The sequence below is a fragment of the Pleurodeles waltl genome, chromosome 3_1, assembly GCF_031143425.1.
Source record: "Pleurodeles waltl isolate 20211129_DDA chromosome 3_1, aPleWal1.hap1.20221129, whole genome shotgun sequence".
Taxonomy (NCBI): domain Eukaryota; kingdom Metazoa; phylum Chordata; class Amphibia; order Caudata; family Salamandridae; genus Pleurodeles; species Pleurodeles waltl.
In genome coordinates, this window is record NC_090440.1 from 366880505 (window position 1) to 366903737 (window position 23233).

At 41.0% G+C, this 23233-nt stretch overlaps 1 protein-coding gene across 4 annotated transcripts in view; it reads left to right on the forward strand.

Annotated features, from left to right (window-relative positions):
* Positions 1-23233, forward strand: part of LOC138284105 (transient receptor potential cation channel subfamily M member 7-like) — a 1183984-nt gene that overhangs the window by 1157334 nt on the left and 3417 nt on the right. For all 4 annotated transcript variants that reach the window (XM_069222537.1, XM_069222536.1, XM_069222538.1 and 1 more), the window contains one exon: positions 3815-3866. In XM_069222537.1, the coding sequence (XP_069078638.1) occupies positions 3815-3866 (52 nt within the window). The remainder of the gene's footprint in view (positions 1-3814; positions 3867-23233) is intronic.

The following is a 23233-nucleotide window of genomic DNA, read 5'->3' on the forward strand; positions in this document are numbered from 1 at the left end:
TGGATGCTGGAAAACGAGGTCCGCTTGTCTGTCTGTCTTCTTTTAAAGATAGTTTTCCTAGGATACAAGGGATGTCACTTCCTGAAGAGAATGATGCTTGGAAACACAGTGATGTTACTTCCTATAGAGGTGGAAATTAATAAATAGGATACAGTTTTCCGGTCTCTACTTTTAAAGATGGTGCTGGGAGAAAGAATGTCACTTTCTGGAGTGGTGATTATTGGACTATACAGTGATGTAATTTCCAATAGAGGTGGAATCTCAAGTTGTTCATCCTCATGGTTAGCTCCTGCAAAATGTGATATTGTAAACATATATACATATGACCAGAGTTAGTGGAATATAACCTGCATAATGAATTGAGGAGTTGTAATTTATTTGTGTGTGTTTATTTTTTGTTAAATGATTACCCTCAAGGATTTTAAATATGCAAATGCTTCTTCAGTGGGTGACAACCCCCCTCCCCAATGTCTGCCATGTCTGTCTTTGAAAAGGCACCAAGCAGCTTTCCAGTTTGCTATCAAGAACAAAGGAGGACTACAGTCTTTACTTCTATCAAGAGAAGAGGAATACCTAGGTGTTTAGTGCTCCTCTGGAATGTCTTATGTGCTGTTTTACTATAGACGGCAAAAAGTGATACACGCGAATAGATGAGTTAATATGAAACACTGGTAGTTTCAATGGGAGCATTCGTTGTGTTTTAGGTTGTCTGTAACTTTCTAACTTTCTGGAAATTAATCATCCTAGTGCAAACCAGTCTTTGTTCCTGCTTAAACTGCCAAGCCTTATCCCCTCTGAAAAGGATCACAACATCAAGCTGTTTCTGACGTGTTGAGGCCGATAATTTAATATTATTTGAAAAAGATTATGGTTGTCTTTAATTTAAATGTGTGTTTTAAGTAAAATAGTTAATTTACTGTAATTTATTATCATTTATTTAAATAGATTACAGATAGGGTTGAAGTTATGATTGGGTTAACCATAATCAGTCTAATTAATGTGATGAGTGGCTAACAGTATGAGGGGTAGGTTAAGGAAAATGTGATTCATTACTTAAAACTTAAGGCAATGTCAGGAATACTTTTCAATTAGTTTGATATAGTTTAAAGTACGGAAAGGTAAGATCTGTGGTTAGTATAGATGGTTACTTAAATGAAAATTTTATTTCGTTTAAAGTAAATAGGAGTTCTGCAAAGACAAGTTGGCTAATTGGGTAATTATATAACACTGAATTTAAAATCTTTATGAAATGTAAAATAATTCTACATTAACTTAAAAGCTGTCACTGTAGCTGTAGGTTTGAAGTAGTGAGTCCGAAGTATTTTTAGATAACATTTGAAAGTTAGATGAATGACATAGTGACTGTTAAAGTAGTGTCACCCATGTAGGTCACCTGGAGGAAGTTGACTTCGAGGTAATGGACGTTACTCTGGTCTCTTTCTATATAGTCGTTTTAGCTCATTTATGTCATTTCAGAAGGGGACCAGGCAATTTAAAATCAACCTTGATCTTTCTCTAATTGAAACAGTCCATCTTGAACTGTCTGTAGTGACTCAATGAGTTAAAAAATAGTGGACTCGAATGCTGCTGAGACCTTTTTCCATCTATCCTTCTCATGTTTGTTTTCTCACGAGAGTCCATAAGTTGAACCTGTATGGGTATGCCCAGATGTTGGTTCATGGTCACTGCACCATGGAGCACAGGCTGCATTTCAATGATGAGGCTCAACAATAGCAAAACATATCTAGGTTGCTCATGTTACCTTGCGGGTGGGACACATCTCAGCAGTGAAGCTGAGACTGTTCCTACTGTAACAGGACAAGACTGGTTTTCATATGGTTGGTCCCTGTCTGCAGTGGTGCAGTCTGTAAAAGAGTTTACTAGAATGCAGCCCAGAGGAATTGCAAATGGTGGAAATGTATGCAATCACTCTATCCACCACTTTTTCTTACTACAGATGGTGCAATGTGTGAGTTTATGGCATGTCGGATTTGTAATTTCTCGATTACATTGTTGTTGTATAATTAATGTAAATGATTTACAATCATAAAACGGAATTAGACAAAAACACGTATTCCTGGTTATTTAAAATTAATTGAGTGGCTTCCGGCCTTTTAGATAGAGGAAGTCAAAATGTTGTTAATCACGACCAGCGCCCTTCAGTTGTAAAGCTAAAAGTTAACTGCACACGATTCAGATTTTCTTAGATATTGCTATCCCCAAGGTAGCTACTAAAAGAGCATGTTTGCCTTGCCTTAACCCATACATTTTACTACAGAACTGATAAATGGTATATCGGAGGCAGGGTTTTGATAAGAAAGTGAATTCAAAGCATGTTTACCGATTCCCTCTCATGCTATCCCACGCAGTGACATATTTGGTTAGAGCCCCAACTGCTGTAGGAATTGATGGCGTTTGTTCAGGCTTGTCAGTTTCACTGATACTCTCGAATGTAGTTCTTTCTTCCTCACGTCTCAATGCCAGCCTACTTGTGTGTAAGTGTGAACCACCAATGTCTGATTGAAAGATGGACGCTTCTTGAAGCGCACAGTCTTCTAGCACCATTTGCTACAATTGGACGCACATCTCCATGCTGCGACCTCCAGCAGATATGGTCTGTCACTGACATATTCCTATCCAGGTCATGCCCATAGTACACTTGCTACTTGTTTTAATTCCTTTGCACTACCATGTCCTGATCTTGACACCAGTGGCGACCAGCAGCAAACAAAACAGGTGGGGCGACGGGCAAATATGTAGCCCACTGAAAGGCACTAATTCAAACCCTCTGTGCCCTTGGGCTCAAAGCCAAAGCTCTCAATCCTGGTTTAAACAGTGTTTATAACAGGCTATGATTGAGAGCTCTGGAGTTCAAACTGAAGGCAATGGGAGTTTCTCACAGTGCCTGTCAGTGAACTGAATAATTAAAAATAAAGAAATAAACAATTACTTACCCACTACTCCTCTTTGTCTCAGTGGCTCCTCCAGCACAGGCAGCATACTCCCAGAGCCTCGTCCAGCTCCCCTCTACCAGTCCTTGTACTGCTCTCACGCTGCTCGGGCAGCATGAGAAAAGCACCAGGATTGCCTGGAGTGCGTTGGTCGATGCTCCTTGAAGCACTGGGGGCCTGTGCACTCTCTCCACCAAGCTGTCTAGGGGTGTTTAAAGTGCGTACATCAGGCTGGCTGCCAATATTCCTCCCTGCTGCTGCCCCACCCTAAGACTCTGCTGCAGCTATCTCAAAAAATAAAATGGCAATAAAACTGCTTTATTACCATTTTATTTTTCGTGTCTCCTCCCTCCAGCGGAGGGGAAGCGCTCCTCTGCTCTCTTGGAGGCAGTGTTGCTGCTTGACACTACAACGGCGCCTAAATGTATTCTAGCATTCTGATTGCTGATAAAAACTGCCCTAGAGCAACAGACCCCAGAAGGATATAGAGAATATGAGGGTACTAACCCCAGCTCACAGGCTAATATGCTTGGTTAGTTGAGTAAGCGGTGCACCTCTATCTGATTCTCTTTGGATACTGTCATCCTAGGATTCAGGCTGAAAAATCTTCATTCAGTGGCCTTCACTGGTCATCTATCTGGTGCTGCAAATAGACCTGTCTCCACGTTTTTTATCTCTTAATCTGTTTATTAATCTGTGGGGGTCAAAAGTGCATTGAGAACGTGTTCTCTTTGCCCTTTCAGTAGGCTGTTCCTCAAGAAATTCCAATATGATAATTTACATTGTATTTGATAAAGTTTAAAAATTAAGATTAGTGCATACAGTGTTAATGTACATGCTTTTGTTACTTTTTACTTCTTCAGGAGTTGGTGAGAATTTAACGGACCCCTCTGTGATAAAAGCAGGCGAAACTAGGTAAGGAAAGTCTTCTAATTAAGGCAAATGTGCATGGCATGTGAGTAATGAATGTATTTGTGAAAAAAGTATTGCTTGCAGATTATAGGAATTGTTATCGCTTGTTCAGGCCTTACATGAGATCGATGTAGGGAATTGCCATTGGAATAATTAAATGGTGTTCACTTGAATTTCACCACTACCAATTGAGAGAAGGATTTTACAATATGAGGAGAAAAGGACTCCATGAAATACCTGAAAGTAGGGATGAGTAAAAATTCTGACTAAATTGCTTGGAATAATGCACGGTAAAGGCAGTGCATGATAACAATAAATTTAGTGAGGGTCCATAATTCTTCACCTTTGTTGGTGCAGCCAGTGCTGTGCATCTTTAGACATGTTTCAAGATAGTTGTCCTTCAGTAGGGAAGCAGCACGTTGTTTTGGGAGCACTGGGAATGCTGCCCAAGTTATTCTCCGGTCCCTGTACCACTAACTTTACGCAGGTGCATCAGCCAGAGCTCAACAGCTCGTAACCTTTTCAAACAAAAAGAGAGTGGGTGCACACTGCTCACATCCCAGCAGTCAGTTCACCTCAATGCATCATGGTAAATGCAGTGCATTATAATGCCCACTTCACTGACAGTCTATAGTTTTGCACCTTTGTTGGTGCAGCCAGTGTGGTGTATCTCTACAGCTATTATCATGCACTGCATTTGTTAGAAAAAGATACCCTTTATAAATGTCAACCATGAAACAGTCAAAACCAGAAGTATTTTGTTCCCGAAAAACATTTTAAGGCTGCCCAAATCTCGCCTATCATGATTTGCTCTGACAGAGATTCCTGATGCCTTTGCAATCCTGGCAAACTCCACATTATCCAAAAGAGGCTGATTTCAGACTCGGCCATCCTTAACTTGGACTGATACAACTAAGAGTAGTAATTGACAAAACTATTAGTTAGGGCAATGCTTTTTTACAGGGGTTAATAAGAATGAGACGAGGCAAGTCTATACTAAACAGAGGAACACCCCACACAAAAAGACTAGGAGGGGTAGTAGAGGAACAGGTAGGCAAAACAAAGGATCAGGAAGGTGTCAAAACAAGATCTCGGGACAAGAAAAATTAGATGTTAAAGAACCATCATCTATAAATGTGGTCAACTTATCTAAAATTGAACTAACATTGGGGATGAGTAGTCTTTTAGCTAAAGGACTAAATTTCTGCCCCAAAACCTTTGGGGATCCTTGCAGATCCAAGATTGACCTTTTTAAATTTAAACGTAAGCTTAAACTAAAGAGGCATTTTCAGTTGAATAGGATTGAAAATGTAATCTCGGAAGAGACTGTTTCTTCACTAAGTACTTTGTCCATTGAGGAGGTGCAAGACATGGCACTCATACTTTCTTTGGCAGAACGGGATAAGGATCCGGACATTTGTTCTAGGATACTACATGATCTGGATGTAGATTTTAGTAGAAGTATCTCCAGTGGTTTAAAAAGAAAATCATGCTGGACTCCGAAATCTTGGGGTACGAGCACTCTTGACAGATTCTTTGACCTGGTCTGCCAAGATTATGACAAATACTTAACTAAGAACAAATACAGACAATTTTCTAAAAACCTGAGTCCAGATGAATTATTTGCACTGAATAGACTCAGACAAGACAAAGATGTTATTGTGAGACAAGCTGACAAGGGTGGGAATGTTGTTCTTATGAACAAAACAGACTATGACAATGAGATCTTGTCACAACTAAATGATCAGTCATGCTATGAGAAGGTTACTGGCAACCCCATCCCTATTTTGGCTGATTTGATAAATAAAAAACTGTGTATATGGCAACAGGAGGGGTTATTGAATAGAGATGAATATTTATATTTAAAGGTTACTCATCCGAAGTATCCATGTCTTTACACACTACCCAAAATTCACAAGGATTTGCCATTTCCACCAGGTAGACCGATCGTCTCAGGTTTACAAGGTCCAACTGAAAGACTCTCTGAATTTGTTGACTGTTTTTTACAACTGATAGTGTGTAATCTCCCATCTTTCATTAAGGACACTACCCATATCCTTAGTATTTTAAATGATGTGGAATGGGATAGGAATATGTTGCTAGTCACACTTGACGTAGTATCCTTATACACTTGCATCAAACACGAATTAGGATTAGAAGCTATTCGCTTTTATCTAACCAAAAGATCAGCAAGCCTGTGGCAACATACAGCAATGATAATTGAAATGACTGATGTAATTCTTACTAACAACTTTTTTCTATTTAATAATGACTGGTTTAGACAAAAACGGGGTGTGGCTATGGACTCCAAGTTCTCGTCTTCCTATGCAAACCTGTTCATGGGTTGGTTCGAACACTCATGCGTTTGGGGCTCTGAATCCACCCAGTGGTAGGCCGATATTCTATATTGGGGCAGATTTATAGATGATTGCTTTATGATTTGGACTGGTGGGGAACAGAAATTGTTGGAATTTTGTACTTTTCTAAATTCCAACACCATGAATATTGAATTCACATACCAGTATAGTGCGTGGAAGTCTATCGCAGATAATATGATTCACAGTAGACTCTTCCGGAAAGTCACAGCTTGTAACTCCATCTTACATGCTGCGAGTGCTCTCCCGCGACATCAAATAGCTTCTATTCCCTTTGGTGAAATGTTAAGGGCATGACGAAACTGTAGTTTGAATGATGAATTCTTGTATCATGTGAATGACATGGGTAAAAGGTTTAAAGCACGTGGTTACTCCAATAAAGTGATTAAGAAGGCACAACTAAGAAGTAGAAATGTTAACAGGATTGACACCTTGAGAACGAGTAATCGCAAGAACATGCAAGATGAATCTAGTAAGGTACGTCTCGTAACGGATTTCAATGATGCCTCTTTGACTTTGGTTAAGATTATGGCTAAACACTGGCATTTACTATCACAGGATGAGTCAATCAAAAACTTAATACCAGAAAGAATACCCATTGCATATCGAAAAGGTAAAACCTTAAGAAATATTTTAAGCCCTAGTTTTACTACTGTGTATCCTAACAAAACTTGGTTATCTACACAAATGATGGGCTTTTTCAGATGTGGTAAATGTGGAGTGTGTCGCTGGGCATGTCACGGAATTAAAGAATTTTCCTTGGAAGGAAAAGTCTACAAAATTTGTACTATGATTAACTGTAACACCACGCATGTTGTCTATGTATTACAGTGCAAATGTACTCGTATTTATGTAGGTAGCGCAATACGCCCATTGAAGGCTAGAATTGGTGAACATATTTGGATGCTTAAAAATGTCGATATAAGATATCCAGTAGTTGCTCATATTTTATCCTGTAACTCACAATCTATTCATAAGAATTTTGAATTTTTTGGATTGGAACATGTTCCCCATAACCCGAGAGGGAGAAATAGAGAATTAATGTTACGCAGGAAAGAGGCAACATGGATAATGCGATTAAAGGCGGTGGAAATGGGCCTTAACTCTGACAGGGAGTTGGAGTTCTTTTTGGGTGATTGAAATTAAATACAAAAATGATAATATCAGTTAACTCAAATTTTAAAACACATGGATACGTTTGTTTCATAATTTAACTGATGTGTACAAATATTGTAATTATCAACCAAAATTCTCACACTTTGATAATACTCTCTCGGGGGATATTATTTATAAGGTCTAGGATCCATTAATGTAATTGACCATGTACTCTCTTAGCTCTAATTTCGCGTTTCGATTTGTTGTTTTCTCTTTTTTGCATGATTTTGGGATGGGTACCTTATTTATAATTAGAAAAACGATATGTGTGAATCAATAGATTTTTATAGGTGCTTTGATATTATCTGTTGATTAAGCTTAGAACGGATATTCTGCTTATTAGCAGTCGATAATTTTTGTGAGCTGATTCCCTTATATTGACTGAGGATTCTGTAGGTAATGGTCATAGAGAATTGTAAATCAATTTATGAGATATTGGTTAATATAGACACATTGTCACTGTGCAGTGATGTTATTTGGATGAACCAATAATTTCGGTTTATTGTTGTCATAAGGTTAATTGTTAGTAGTTATTTGAAAGCTCTCTATTCAGCCCCTGTGCGAGTAACAAATGGGATATGGACCCACAATTTGGCGTTGCACTTTATATTTGTGTTAATTTTGGTGAACTGACATTTCTATTCTTTCTTGTCACTAGATGATTCATTGCAAGTAGTTGTCTGGAAGCCCTGTATCCAGCACTTGTGTTAAAAAAGAGGAGGTTTGAATCTATAATATGGCGCTGCCTTACACAACGTCGTCTACATGTTTTGATCACGGACTACAGTCCGTTTTCTATTTTGAGTGCGCAGGGTGATCGCGCGCTTCCGAAGTTAATTTAACTCCCGAAAAGGCGAGACGCGCTCATGCGTACTCGCAAATGGCGTCTCTAAGGAAATAGACGCCGTATTTGGATCGGTTATAGCCGAGGAGGTAAGATGATAATATCCTTTATCTGTTATTGAATTTTGAAATTTCAAGAAGGGTCAACTAGAATTACAGACTCGATATTTTCTTTATTTGTATTTAGCCTTGAATCAAACGGCGTTTTAAATACTGAACGCTCAACACTAGAGGAAATAGATGTAAGTGTATACATTTACAACATATTTATTGTCGTGGATTCGGGTCACTCGTGATATAGTTATTTAGTTGTATTCTGTGCCCCTTTTTTGTCTAAATAGGCATGATACTTTACACTGAGCAGTTGTATTTGAATACAATACTTACCTTTTGGAGTAATTCAAAACGAATTTAAGTTGGAAGTTTATAAGGTAGGATCAAGAGTTATTAATTCCAAAACTGAGTTTTCTGCGCTTTCACTAACATTTTCACTTTATTGATTGCTTGGATGGTACTCATAGGGTACTCTATTATTAGCACAGAGGTCTGTTGGTGATGGGCTAACTTATGTGAGTGCAACTATAGGTAAACACAAAAAAATATTTTTTTGGCGATTGGTAGCACTTGTACTACATTGTTAAGGTGTTTTTGGTTGATCTATGAGGTTGGTTTGCTTTATTGAATCACACATCATGAGATTGTATCACTATTAGTTTCGCTTTTCCTCTCGCGCATTTTGGGAATTGTTTTCTTTAGTTCTAATTTTAAGGGGAATTCTTTCAAAAACTTTACTTTACACTATACTGTTTGAGCATTTTGGTTTTTAATACAAATTATTTACTTATAATGTAGAGCCCTGAAGAAGTCGTTGGGGAGCAGAAGATTCCCCCTTGACGAAACACGTGTTGGCTCGGAGTGTATTTCCATGGATGATGCTGTAAATTTGAAGATGTGACCAATTAAACTTTTGGATTGGATTGGACTTTATATTGTTTTATGTGAATTCGACGGGTCTCATTTCTGTAAATTTTACTCACTTGAGTCTTGACTAACTTGATGTGAACTTTGCTCACTTGAATTTTGACTTACTGGGGGGCCTCACATTGCGTTGTCAACAATCAGCCAGTATCCTATATAAAGCGAGTTGTGGCACAGAAAAGACAATAACCATGTAGCCATACTCACTCCATGGGTAGATTTTTAAAGAATGAGAGGGCGAGAGAGAAATAAATACTGGATGTAGGTCCACTGGTCTGTTCCTAACATAGTTATTGCCAAACCCTCCTCCTATTATTTACATTGGGTACAGGCTTCTCATGAACTACAAAATAATAATAACAATAACCTTGTTCATATAGAGTAACCATACACCTACCACATTTGTCCGCTTACCTGATGCTACTTGATAGATCAGGTGACGAACCTGACAGGTTCCAGGAATCCTCTGAGGACTCAGGAGCACCAGCAGTCGACACACATGGAGAATGCTAAACTGGAATAATGAGGACTTAACTAAAGAGGGACCAAATCTTGAGAGCAAACTAACTCCTACAGGAGAAGAGAAACCGGTAGAGACGGAAGGGTAACACAGCAATTGTGTACGGGAGTCACAAATGGTGAATGAACTAACTGCCACAGAGAGCCCCATATCCCATTAAATTGTGAGGCAATTTTGTCTGTTCTTCTGTCTCTACTTAAGCTAATTAATAAGTGCCTCCCAGCCACTGCGGACATCTTGGACACTTGTCTTTCCTTATTTTGAGTCTTAGTTTTCTGAAAGTAGTAGGGAAATGTCTGTGAAGTTGCTCAAGACCGCAGGATTGGCTAATGGTTTCTTCAGAAGTGGTCGCATTTGAGCTTGTTTCTTGTTAAGGGGTGCAGTGGCAGTAAGTAAAGAGGCAGTGAGACGTTTATTTAGGATAGCAGTGAGCACATTAATGACCAATTTAAGAATGCGGGAATGAGAAGGATCAGCGACTGAGCCCAGTTTACAAGAAAGTAGGGCTTGTTGTGATTCTGCTAGAGATATTAAATTCGGCTAGTGATGTGCCAGATGCTGATTGAGTTGGAAAAGGTACATTGTATGAGGGTAACAAGAGCAAAGCCTTTCTAGATGCTAGCAGTTTGTCCTGAAAAAAATTAGAGAGGTTGTCACATAGGGCTGATGACAGGGTTTATAGATTTGGCATACCCTTAGTGTAGAGTAAAACACTGATGATGTTGAAGTTTTCTGTGGGTGTATTTTTGGTCATTTTGATTCTCTTAATGTAAATTTTCGATTGGGCTGTTTTAATAGGTTTATGATATTTTTTTAGTTCTGTTTTATAGATGGGTTTGCTTTCTTCCGCAGATTCTGCTCTCCATCTTATATATATGGTGCCTTTAAAGGTGGGGTGGAGGCAGTTAATAATTGTTCTAAGAGACCTCTGTTGAGTCTAGACAATTAGGTCCAGAGTTAAAAGATGCATTTTAAGACTGATTAGTGGCGGGGCTCGTGATTGTACGAGAGAGATAAGATGATGGTCAGTCCAAGGAAAGGGCTAATAGCCACCCACTAACCAGATAGAGAGACGGGACAATACTAGATTGAGAAAATATCCAATCAGATGTGTTGAAGCGGAAACTACTGTGAAGGTTGAGGGAGGCCATAGCATCCATAAGTGTCTGAGATGTGATTGTGCGTATTGTTGACATGAAAGTTAAAGTCAAATAATGGTGAAACTTGCAAAATAGCTGCTGAATCATGGGTGGAGGACGCTGAATTGCCCAGGGAGTCATAGATGAGTGCCCAGGCCAAAGAGAAATTAGAAGATAATTGAAGGGCAAAGCTCATAGCTTCCATATCCGAGGATTCCAGGAGTTTTGGCTAGTATATGCAATAGCAAGTGAAGGATGATAGCACTGCCCCCACCGCTCCATTTTGACTAGTCTTGGTGTAAGATAGAGGATCCTTTTTGGATGGCAAGACTAATGTCAAGGGGCGAAGGCTATGTAATCCATGTCTCTGTAATTAGACAATGTCAAGTTTGAAACTGAAAATTAAACTGTGCAATTTCATTAAATGTTTAGTTAAAGATCTCACATTATGGAAGCAAATATTTAGGTTTTGCTGTAAGGTTTTTCCCCTTGTTAAAAGTGTGATACTTAATTTCAGTGGGTTTATCTGGATGGGGTTTTAACTGATAAGCGGTTACTTATTCAGTGAACGTCTGGTAGAGAGACAGGCCCTTAAAGTGTGTAGAGTGAGAGCAAAGAGGGACACCTACTTATAGACTTGAGTGCTCAGAGGTTACTGGCAAGAGGTCTGGGAGCTCGGTGCAGCCTGGGCGTAGATGGGCTTACATATGGCATGGATGTGAACAACACCTCTGATAAGGGGTGCCATGATGCACGAGGGGGAGGGGGTCATGTAAATAAGGATTTAAAAACGGATAGGTAAAAGCAAATGAACTGGAGCCTAGCAGCTCCAGTGTTTGAGTTAAAGCTTCCTTGTCTCTAACATTACAAAGAAATCTCTACAACATCTGCAAAACGAAAGAAGAAAAAGATCAAGTTGCCTTAAGACCAACTACCTAAAAAAGACATGGGGCATCATTATGACCCTGGCGGGCGGCGGAGGCCGCCCGCCAGGATGCCACCCTCCATAATACCGCTCCGCGGTCAGAAGACCGCGGAGGGTATTATGAGTTTTTCCCTGGGCTGGCGGGCGGTCTCCAAAAGACCGCCCGCCAGCCCAGGGAAAAACTCCCTTCCCACGAGGATGCCGGCTCGTAATCGAGCCGGCAGAGTGGGAAGGTGCGACGGGTGCTACTGCACCCGTCGCGTATTTCACTGTCTGCTACGCAGACAGTGAAATACTAGCGGGGCCCTCTTACGGGGGCCCCTGCAGTGCCCATGCCATTGGCATGGGCAATGCAGGGGCCCCCAGGGGCCCCACGACAATCCTTACCGCCATCCTGTTCCTGGCGGGCGAGCCGCCAGGAACAGGATGGCGGTAAGGATTGTCAGAGTCCCCTCGGTGCCGCCTTGGAGGATTCTTAGGGGCAGTGGAAAACCGGCGGGAGACCGCCGGTTTTCCCGTTCTGACCGCGGCCAAAGCGCCGCGGTCAGAATGCCCAAGGGGGCCCTGGCGGTTCTCTACCGCCAGGGTCATAATGAGGCCCATAATAATTACAGCACTAACCATGAAACACATTCTTCGATCAACTAAAAAATCTACAATCTGAGATTTGAGCACAATCGCTTTGCAGATATCTTCTCTAAAACAATTATTATAAATATAAACAGGGAGCTCAGAAAATCGTTCGCTCATCAACTCTTCCTGCCGTACCAAAAATAAATATTTGCAAATGGTCATCATCCGAATAAAAAGACAGTGAGTCTTACAAATTATGTCCTTCTTAAACTCGTTATTTTATGCTGATTGCGCCATCCTAGCTCAGTTGCTAGCATCATGTTCTCAGGACATTGCCCAATTAATTCTTAAAATTATCCCCCAATCCCAAGGAGGCAGCACATTGTTTTGCTTTCACCCAGGATTTAAAACCAATCTCTATTTTTGTTTCTTTCTCCGAAAGATCGTACATAATAATGTCAATACAATTTTTTCTCACATCGCAAACAACGACCTGCTGAAGTCTTTCCAGTATATAGTCTGCCCTAGATGCAGGATTAAAACAAAGACCTTCTAAGTCCCTTCGCACATTTAACAACGTGACGCGCCTTCTGGTGTTACTAGACTCATTTGCAGAATTCGGCACAAATGACCCTAACAGCCTCATCTATACTTGTTGAAAGTTTGGTTCGGTTTGCATCTGGAGAACCAAGGCCGGACTGGCCGGACCGGGCATCGGGCATTTGCCCCAGGAGGCTGGGGGGGGCGGTTGCTTTTGTTACTGGAGGGCCGGTTTTCTTACAGTGAAGCAGTTTTAAAAGCACTGCAGAGTTCCTTGTATATCCAACAGTTTTCAGACAACAATAAAAAGAGCCAAGATAATTCTGGTGATTAATGTACCTGTTGGAGAGAGATTGGAGAGTTGTCTAGTGACGGTTTTGACTCATCTAAGCTAGCACAGAGGGTTAATATGCCTGCTGCAAAGAAAGTATACTATGCAGATCACAGAAAAGTATTTTTGTGCATAGCTCAGTGGGATACTGTTCTTGTCACAGAGTTTCTTATGTTACTGTGCCGTTCATAAGTTACTGTCATGACCTAGCTCAGTGGGCTGTGAACTACCATCAAAGAGCAGCATGCACACTGCAAGGTGCAGGTTAGAAAGTTATGTTTTTTCCCAGTCTTTGATTATTCTAATTTTGCTAAAAAAGGGTTTGTTTGGGTAGAAATAAATTATTAGAATAGTCAACCCTAACCACTGTGTTACGTTCTGAGTTTATGCTTCCTCAGACCAAGCACTCTTAAAAAAAAAAATGCCTACCACTATGGATGATGTGAATCCTACACCTTGTAGTGCCCTTTGTCTTATGTAACATTTTATATACACTGATTTACACTTGTATGATTCATTCTCTCTGTATTTGTGTGTAATGTAAAGTGCTCTGACACCCTACGCTGGTCAACATATGATAAAAAATGTGTTGTAGAGTGCACTGTTTTTGCCATTTTTGTTTCCCAAATTTTCTTGGGGGGATAGAGACTCCCCACCCAAGCCCCATTGTAGTGGTCAGGCTCACTCGCTATGTACCCTGTTAGAGCTGGGCTGACAAACTTTGCCAGGGCTGCTTTGGGTTCCCAGTCTCCGGCCCTCTGGAGAACGTGAGGTCGAAGTGTAACTGGGCTTCACTCTTATTCCTCATACTTTAACCATGACTGCACTGAAGGTGAAAAAGCAGACTAGTTAGTTAATAAAGTATGGCTTTTGTGAGGACAGTGTGTGCTGAAATAAAGGTCCTCCTAACCTAGTCGGTGTCTCTCGAATTGAGTGTAAAAGCCATAAGTATGTGTACATGTCTGTGTAGTGCATCAGATCCCTTTTATCCTGTTTACTGCCAACAAACAGGTTTCTGGAGCACTCTTCCCGAGTGTTGGCCAAATTGAAGGTTAGGCTGGAAATAACTTATCAGGACAGCACTGAGATGAGCACAGCAGGCAGCAGCAGGAGCTTCATGGCAGCTTTATGTCTGGTTGGAAGATTTGTGGGATCTGTCTGATCGTGGGTCTGTCTTGGTGAAAAATAAAGAGTCCTGGGAGAGAAACAGGAGAGAAGAGGCTAGACCTCTATTTACTTTCTGTAGATGTTCTATGTGAACACTAGACAAAACTGTGCTAAGTCCTTGCAATCAAGGCTTGTGCGTGTATATGGGGATTCTTTTATTCAAGTAATAAATTGGGGGGACAACAATTCAATCTGAAATAAAAGAAACCAAAAAGCATAAATCGCCTATGAACAACTCAAAGGATCATGTATCAGAGACAGTGATATCCTAAGGATTTTGGGGGCCCTGGGCCAAACATAATTTGGGGCCCCCACCTGGAACAATTTTAAATTTATTATCCATTTTCAGCTCATTCATACCCTCAGTAACTATAGCCTGATCATTGAGAACCCTCTTCGTTGGCCTCCAAACCCTTAAGGGGGGTCCCAGTTCTTCAGGGGACCCCATTCAGTGAAACACCTTTGAATATTTGAGATATTAGAGGCCTGGGAGCCCCCATTTATATTGTGCAGGTCTCTCCATGTTTTTGTTATCCCACTGTCTGGGACTGTCCAGAACACTTAACTATGAGGCCCCTAGAATGCTGTGGGCACTGAGCCAGAGCCCACAGCTTAAAACATCTCGGATCAGAGAGAGGAAACATAATGGATAAACCATCTTGGGTGCTAATCATTGTATGGCCTCCCACGGTGCTAGAATAATACATTTCAACACGCTGTCCCTTTATGGACATTGATGAGAGCATCAGTAAATTATAACTTAAAGTCTTCAAATTGACTTTGCTCTTCAATTGGAGAAACCCTCATCTCCCTACACAAGGATAAATCCACTTATTCCAAGCAATGCGGTGGCTGCCCCATCTTCCTAATTCACGTGAAAAAGTAAACTTGGATAGGCTTGAATGCTTGTGGACGCACTGTACACATGCTTTAAATATTAAAATGCCAGCTGCCAAACTTTTGATCAGTTTTTCTTGTTCCATGTTACACACTCAGGATGTTTCCACTTACTCTGTCATTTTAATGCTGATGATGTTTTGCTTAGATAGAAAGGTGGCACGTGAACCTTGGGTACAGCAAAATAACCACTCTTTATATACACAAGGAACCTTGTGTGCTTCCTTATTTTCTGTACTTAACACACTTTTGTTATGTGCTTGACCATTCCCTCTGATCTGCTATATGGAGGACAGACAGTAAGGCAGCCAGAGAGGGGCCGATTTGCCTCACAATCCTTCCCCAGGTATAGAGGCAGAATATTGTCACTCAAATTGCACAAGAGCCAACATCTGAAAGGATAAGTATGGTGGTAGGGTGGTCTAAAGTAATTTCATATATATATATATATATATATTTACACACACACACACATAAGCTACTAGCAGTTAGTTCTAGTTAGGACCATGTTTCCATAGAAAAAGCGTTTTTTACTTGTCTATATCTTTGGCGTATTTGGGCGAATCTTCAAGAAATTTTCCAAAAAGTGTACTGGTGATTCTTGTTGTGCACAGAAAGTTTTAGGGTGATCCGTCAAGCGGAGGCTGACAAAAATGGGAGGGTAAAAAAAACATGTGTTTCCCATGTTAATTCCAATAGGAATTTCGAACACAACCACAGCCCAAACCGCTAGACAGAATAACACCAAATTTGGCAGAAAGGTAGCTTTCGGTTTGCAGATTAAGCTTTTTGTTATTTGGTGTAAATCTGTTCACTAGTTGTTTAGAAAGTTAAGGAAATCCAAATTTGTATATCTATGGCCGTGACAACTTCGCAAATAATAACAAGTTTGTGCAGAGATCTGAAGTGCTCTGATTGGCTGCCAACACTTGACCCACAAAGTGTTAGCAGCCATCTTGGGACTTGGCTTCAGCCGAGTCCCTGAAAAAAGATTTAAAAAAAGAAAAGGGCCATGGTAGGGACACCCTGACCCCTTAGCTCTGGTGCTGGGCAAAAAAGCACTTAAAAAAGAAATATTTTGCCACAGATTTGTGTCGACGTTGCGAAAAAAAAACAAAAAATGCAGTCTCTCGTACATGTTTTACTAAAGCCCCCGGGGTGGGCAAGGTCTCACATGGGGCCCCCCTCCTGGGCTTATTTAGGCCTCAGGGACTGCCACCTCCTCTGGGCTTTAGCTTAATATTATGCGGGGCCATGCCTCAGAGATTAAATCATTTAATTATAATAGGTGGGGGGACCCCCGTGTCCTGCGGACCCCACCGTAACTCTTGGCCTAGGGTAACTATAACTTGCACCCTGCCATGCACTGTTAATTACCCCAGATATTACAGCACTCATGACAACTTTTATAACGTCAGTAAAAATATCAATTAAACATTAGCAGTCAAATTATAGCAGAAAAACTGAATGGCGGGACCGTGAGCTAAAGTTACCGCAGGCTGCGAGTTATAGTTACTTGAAATAACTCTAACTATAATTGCTGAATTTCTCTGGTTTTGTGTGAGTAAATTCAGACCTATCTATAATGTCCCTGTAACCTCTGTTTTAAGTGAATACAATTTATGAACTTTTCTCAATACATGAGGCTGTCTACCTAAAAATGGACTCCTTCAGATCTTTGATTTTCCACTAAAAAGTGGCTACTGCAAGGTTCAATGATATCTTCCTTTACTTTCTATCTTCAGATGAAACCATTCAGTCCGATGCCTAAAGAGAAAGATCACCATTCACCAGTATGCCCCTGATACACAAATATACCTTATACATTTCAAACTCGTCTGATATTAAATCTGAACATCTTCCAGGATATGCTCACAAACTGGATGGTTTATTCTTTATAAAAATGAATTCCACAAGAAAAGAAAATTCATGTTGTTTATTCTAAAAACTCTCAGACCCAGTCAAAAAATGTCTTGAGAATCTCTCCAATCTTGGCCTCTTCTCCACACTAGTTCGCTCCGCCCAGTCACTAGGCTTCATCATTGATTAAAGTAGAACAGCGATTCTACACAGGTCCTAACTCTTAAAAACCGACCCACTCCAATGTAATTTTGTATTAAAACTTAAATCATCCCTTCCTGCCTCTGACTTCAAGATTACTGTGCAAGCATTGGTTCTATCATATCGGGATAACAGCAATGCCCCACTCGCTTGTCCCCAGAAACTAACCCCTGAACACAACTGCTAATCTCCAAGCTGCAACATGATAATATGATTTGAAAAATTGCACAGAAATTAGGCCATGATACTATTAATGAAAGACCTCCTCTGGCACCACGTAACAGGAAGAAAAAGAATCAGCAGACACAAATTACATCTATTTGAAATCTCAAAAATAAAACATTAAGCCATGACGACTCCTGTTGAGCCGGAAGACTATGTAACCAGCGCCCTGAAGATCTCAGACTTATCTTTCTCATCCAGTATCAGTTTATTGTGGAACATTCATTTTTTGTAGTATTTCTCGTTCTTCGTGGCGTGATATGTTGCCCATGTGGCTAGGCCTGCACAACTTAAATAATTTAATAAATTAAATAAATGCTCTCCTAGATTGGACTGTAGGCACAGCTCATTTCTAAGTGAACCCTTGGGAACAAGGAAGTGTGGTCTTGATGCCACTGCACTGCTAATTAGGGTGCATCTACTCTAGTGTAACTGGTTGTCATGCCAGAATAATTGCACTGCCAGTAGGGAGGGAAAGGGGAGAAACAATTAGAATTGGTTTAATAAACAAAGTATGGCAGTAGCTCGAAATGTGCAGAAAGATTGTACATTTTCTTAAATTACCTAAAGTTTGCAAAGAAAATAAACATGTTACCATAAAAAAATAATTTCTGCTTGCTCTTGTAAGCTAGAAAAACAAAGCAGAAGATAGAAAAGCAATGTTTGTTTTCGTTCTTTACACAGCTGCTTTAATTATGCTCCATGACCTGACCTGCTTCTCCCCTCTACTGCTGGATCTGGAACCAGGCCCTTGACATAAAGTATCAACATATTATAGTCAATTGGTTACGTCATTTCTTTATAATGGGTGATTGGGTGTGTTACACACAGCTGATTATTAAAAAAAAAAATAGAGCTGGGTTTTTAATACAGGGATTGCAGAATACCAGTCTATTACAAGTGTATTTATTGAACTCCATGTACTAATTCATGAAATAACTGAAAACAAATCATTGTCCTCTGGAGTTAAATGGAAGAGAGTTGTATGTTGTCTGAATTGCCCAGTGTGCAGAAACCTGGTTAAAACCCCAGTTTTCCAGTTTAACCAAATTGTGTGATTCACAGCCCATCCTATACTTTACTATGTATCATGTTCTTTAACTATCTAGTTTGAGAGCACATTGAAGTAATTCAATGCAGTCTCTGCAGTCAACAATAACCTCAATTGTTTATGATTATGGTAAAATAATCTTGCTACACATTTAACACCAGTTGAGAAAAATAGATATTTATCTGATTAAAACAAGACCAAAATGACAAAGATTCAATAACTAGATCCTGAGATATGCAGTTTTAAAGATTTAGGTGCAAATAGTGCATAGAAGCGCAAGTTGCCAATGGTGGTTATATGGTCATTCTGGACAGGGACAAAGTCACAAGTTCAGGCCAACCGCGATGGAGGGTGGGTCAGCTACAGGGACTCACTTGGGCCTGCTGAACACAGTACCTTAAATCCTGATGGGCAGCTTGCACAGTGTTGCTTTGCAGTGGTTCAGATGCAAACCACAGAAGGCAAAACACTTTAGGCCCACTTTCAAGGGTCAAGGACTGAGATGGCACCACTTGGCAGGTAGACTCACAGATGACAGAGTCCAGGTCCTGTACCAGGTGAGTTGTAGGCAGTTTTTGATATCCCTGAGACTGCAGAAGAAGAGGGGCAAGTCAACAAACCCTTGGATATTATTATTAGGTTAAAGGATGTGGAGGGCAAGTTCTCTCACTGCAGGACAGAAGTAGCAGGCAGCAGGACAACACAGCAAAGCAAGTAGCAAAGTAGCAGTCCCACCTACGGCACAGCAAGCAGAAGGCCAAAACAACAACGCAGTTGCAGAGTGGTAGTCCCTCCTGGCAGCACAGCAGTCCTTCTTCCTGGCAGAGTGTCCTAAGATCCAGTAGAGATCTGGTTTGGTGGGCTTGGGGACCAGTATTTATACTTTGGTGCTCTGATTCTGGAAGGTGGGAGAAACTTTCAGGCCTTCCTTTGGAGTCCACAAGGTCCCTGCCCTTCCCTCCCTGGCTCCAGACACTCTGCAGGTGTTATTCAGCCCTTTGTGTGGGGAGAGGTACAGCCCTAATCAGGTGTAAGTGAGGCAATGCTAAGCTCTGCCCCCTCATCAAGCCAGTTAATGCCCTATCAGCCTGGTGATGGGCCATCAGGATGCAAATGTCACAGCCCAGCTCCCTTTGGGTGTGACTGACTAGAGGAAAATGCACAAGCCAAGCTGTTATTCACCCCATACGTGGATTAGAGTCAGACTGCAAAGCTCATAGAGTTATAAGCACAGACAAATGCCCACTTTCTAAAAGTGACATTTCTCAAATAGTAATGTAAAATCCAACTACACCAGTAAGCAGGATTTCTCACTACCATTACAAACATAACAAACATACTCCTTTGAGATCAGAAATTACCACTAAAGAGTATATAAAGGAATTCCCAATGCTACCTTATAGGAGGAGCATCCATCCCAGTAGTGAAAAACGAAATAGGCTGTCACTACTAGGAGATGTAAAACATAAGAGTACATGACCTACCTTTTACATACACAACACCCTGCCCATAAGGCGACCTGTGGCTTACCTTAAGGGTGGCTTAGGAGTAATAACAGAGGAGCTTAGGCCTTGGCAAGTAGTTTGAAATGTCAAGTCAAGGTGACAGTAAACTGCACACACAGGCACTACAGTGGTAGGCCTGAGACAGGTTTGAAAGAATAATTCTGTGGGTGGCACAATCAGTGCTGCGTGCCCACTTGTAGCATTTAATGTACAGGCTTTGGGTATATGGTATACCACTCTACAAGGGACTTACAGGTAAACAAAATATTTCACGAAGGTGTAAGCCAATCATACCATGTTTTAGGGGAGAGAGCACATGCACTTTAGCGCTGATTAGCAGTGGTAAAGTGCCCAGACTCCTAAAGTAAACAAAAAGGGGGTCAGAAAAATAGGAGGAGCAAGACAAAGGTGGTTATTATGACCCTGGCTGTCTTCTGAGCACCAGGGCTGGCGGTGAAGACCGCCATATTATGAGTGTGGCGGGTTGGCCTCTGCCAACCTGCCACATCCCCACTTGTACTGCCAGGGCGGTCGGACCCGCTGGGCCAGAGATGAGCATCTCCGACCTGGCGGTCCACAGAAGACCATCGGCTGTATAATGAGCCGTCTTTCCACCAGGGTTTCCGTGGCGGTAGCACCACCACGAAAACCCTGGCAGAAATGCCACCAATGACAGGGAATTCCTTCCTTGTCACCGGTAGATGACTCCCCCACCCCCCCCAGCAAGCACAATTCCCCCCCACCCACTATAGTACAGCACCCCCCACCAAGTACAGCGCCCCCTCCCCACATACATGCACACAGACACCCGCATGCACCACTCATACAATCATTCACCAACACTGACATACACTCATCCACACACATGCATCCATATTCATTCACCACAACACTCATACTCGCAGACACACACATACACACTTACATGCATATACGCACTCACTTCTACATTTAGACATGCATACAACCACACATACACTAATTCATGCACACACGCAGACAACACATACGCACACACAACACCCCCACCCTCCCTTCCCCCTTCGCTGTCAAAATCAACTTACCTGGACCGGGGAGGAGGTCATCAGGCAGGGAACGGGCGCTTCCACCTCCGGCAGCGCCCCTCCAGCAGGACACCGCCCGGATGTATTATTGACCATAATACGGCTGGTGGAGTCCTTCTCCCCAGCGCCTTCACCCTCCAGCATGACTACTGCTGGATTTCAGCCCAAGATGTGGCAGAAATCCAGCAGTACCCGTAATATGGTGGGCGGAAGACAGTCAGCACTGGCAGTCTTCTGACACCCATGGCTTTGGCAGTCCTTATAAAAGACCGCCAAAGTTATAATGAGGGCCAAAATGTTTGGGGATAACCCTGCAGAAAAGGCTATTTCCCAAAAAGAAAAAATAATATATATATATATATATATATATATTACTTTTAATAAATGTTAATTCAGTGACATAATTATATGTATTTAATTGGGACACTGAAGTTTTGAAAGATACTTTTTTTTATTTTAAAGAACCATTATCATATTTGATTTCCTGGGTTACATCTATTTATGGATCAGCTTGTGCTATGGCTCTCTAACACCTGCAGTGTTTTCACGGATCCTCCCCATCTGGGCCTGTCCTCCTCCGAGAGCAATCACCAGTGCATCATTAGTTGATTGGAATCGCAGATTGATTATCATGGTCTCTGCAGTGCAACGTAATAAAGAAGATCATTGTAGGTAGTCTCATGTTCCCACATTATTTTACCAGCGATGCAGTTGGTCCAGTATAAAATGTGTGGGGCTAATGCAAGGCTATACTATTAACATGCACTCTAGCCTGCAGTTAGCATCAGTCTCTTCGGTGCAGATCACGAGGCTGGAGGCAGATTGTGCTGCCAACAGGGACATTGGTGTGCCAGCTCATGGGCCAAATAAAACCAATCAGCAGCTCCAACATATCATGGTTGTGGCGCTCGAGCAACTGATGAAGTGAGCCACCCACCCTAATCTGATCAATCAAATGGGGCTATGATGAGCCCACCACAAGCTCATTGCAGAGATTGCAACAGGGAAGAAAGGTGGGCAGACTAACTATTTGCTAGTTGGTTTTATTTTATTTTTATGTACAATGCATTTTAAATACAACTCAATAAAATGTTTTGTAAGATAGATAGTTAGATAGATTTTCCCGGTACATACTCCCTTTCCTTTTAACTGAAATAATTTAGGGCATGAGATGGAACACCAAAATGCGGCATGTATATAATTAGTGCTCCCATATTTTCATTTTTACTTATAACTACAGACAGAAAACAATGTGTTTCCTGACTATTTATTTCTAAAAGAGGGAACATACATACGTTTGTGCTTCTTGTGATTGACTCTCCAGGTTGTCCTTCATGAATTCCAGTCCTACAGCTGAGCAAATAGACAGCATGAGGAGTTGAAAAAAAACAGGATGAAATTTCCTTATAAACAAGCATGTGTTTAAATATTTGTGTATGATAGCCAGCATGAGGAGTGAAAACAAAAAAACAGGATGAAATTTCCTTAAATACAGGCAGGTGTTTAAATAATATTGTAGCTAATGCTAATATTTACATGAGGGTGTAGTGTTATGTTATATTTGGCTGCTACATTTTCTTAGACGTGAAAAGCATCAAAGCATAAGTGCATGTTTATCAGTTAAACAAATACGGAAATATACCATTCTACAACATTAACCTACTCTCAGAATAAAAATAACTATGGATAAATACTTAAAAGATGGCAAAAAAAATAAATATGGATAAATACAAATGGAAATGTTGAGAAATTGAATACCATAAACCCGGGAGCCTTATATATAAAGTATAGCAGTATGTCAGTAGAATGAAAAACAAGAAACAGGACAAGGCATGAAGAATGGTGCAGGTCAACACACAGCTGTCGCTACCCTTTAAATACAGTAGTCCTTCAAAGATTGGTAAGGTTTCCCTGCTACAGAATCCAATTCCTCAATAAACTCTGAACCTACTTTTAATCTGGCTCCTGTGTAAACTAGTTCAGCCTGTGATCTTTGGCAAACTAAAGCTTCTGACCTTGGATGT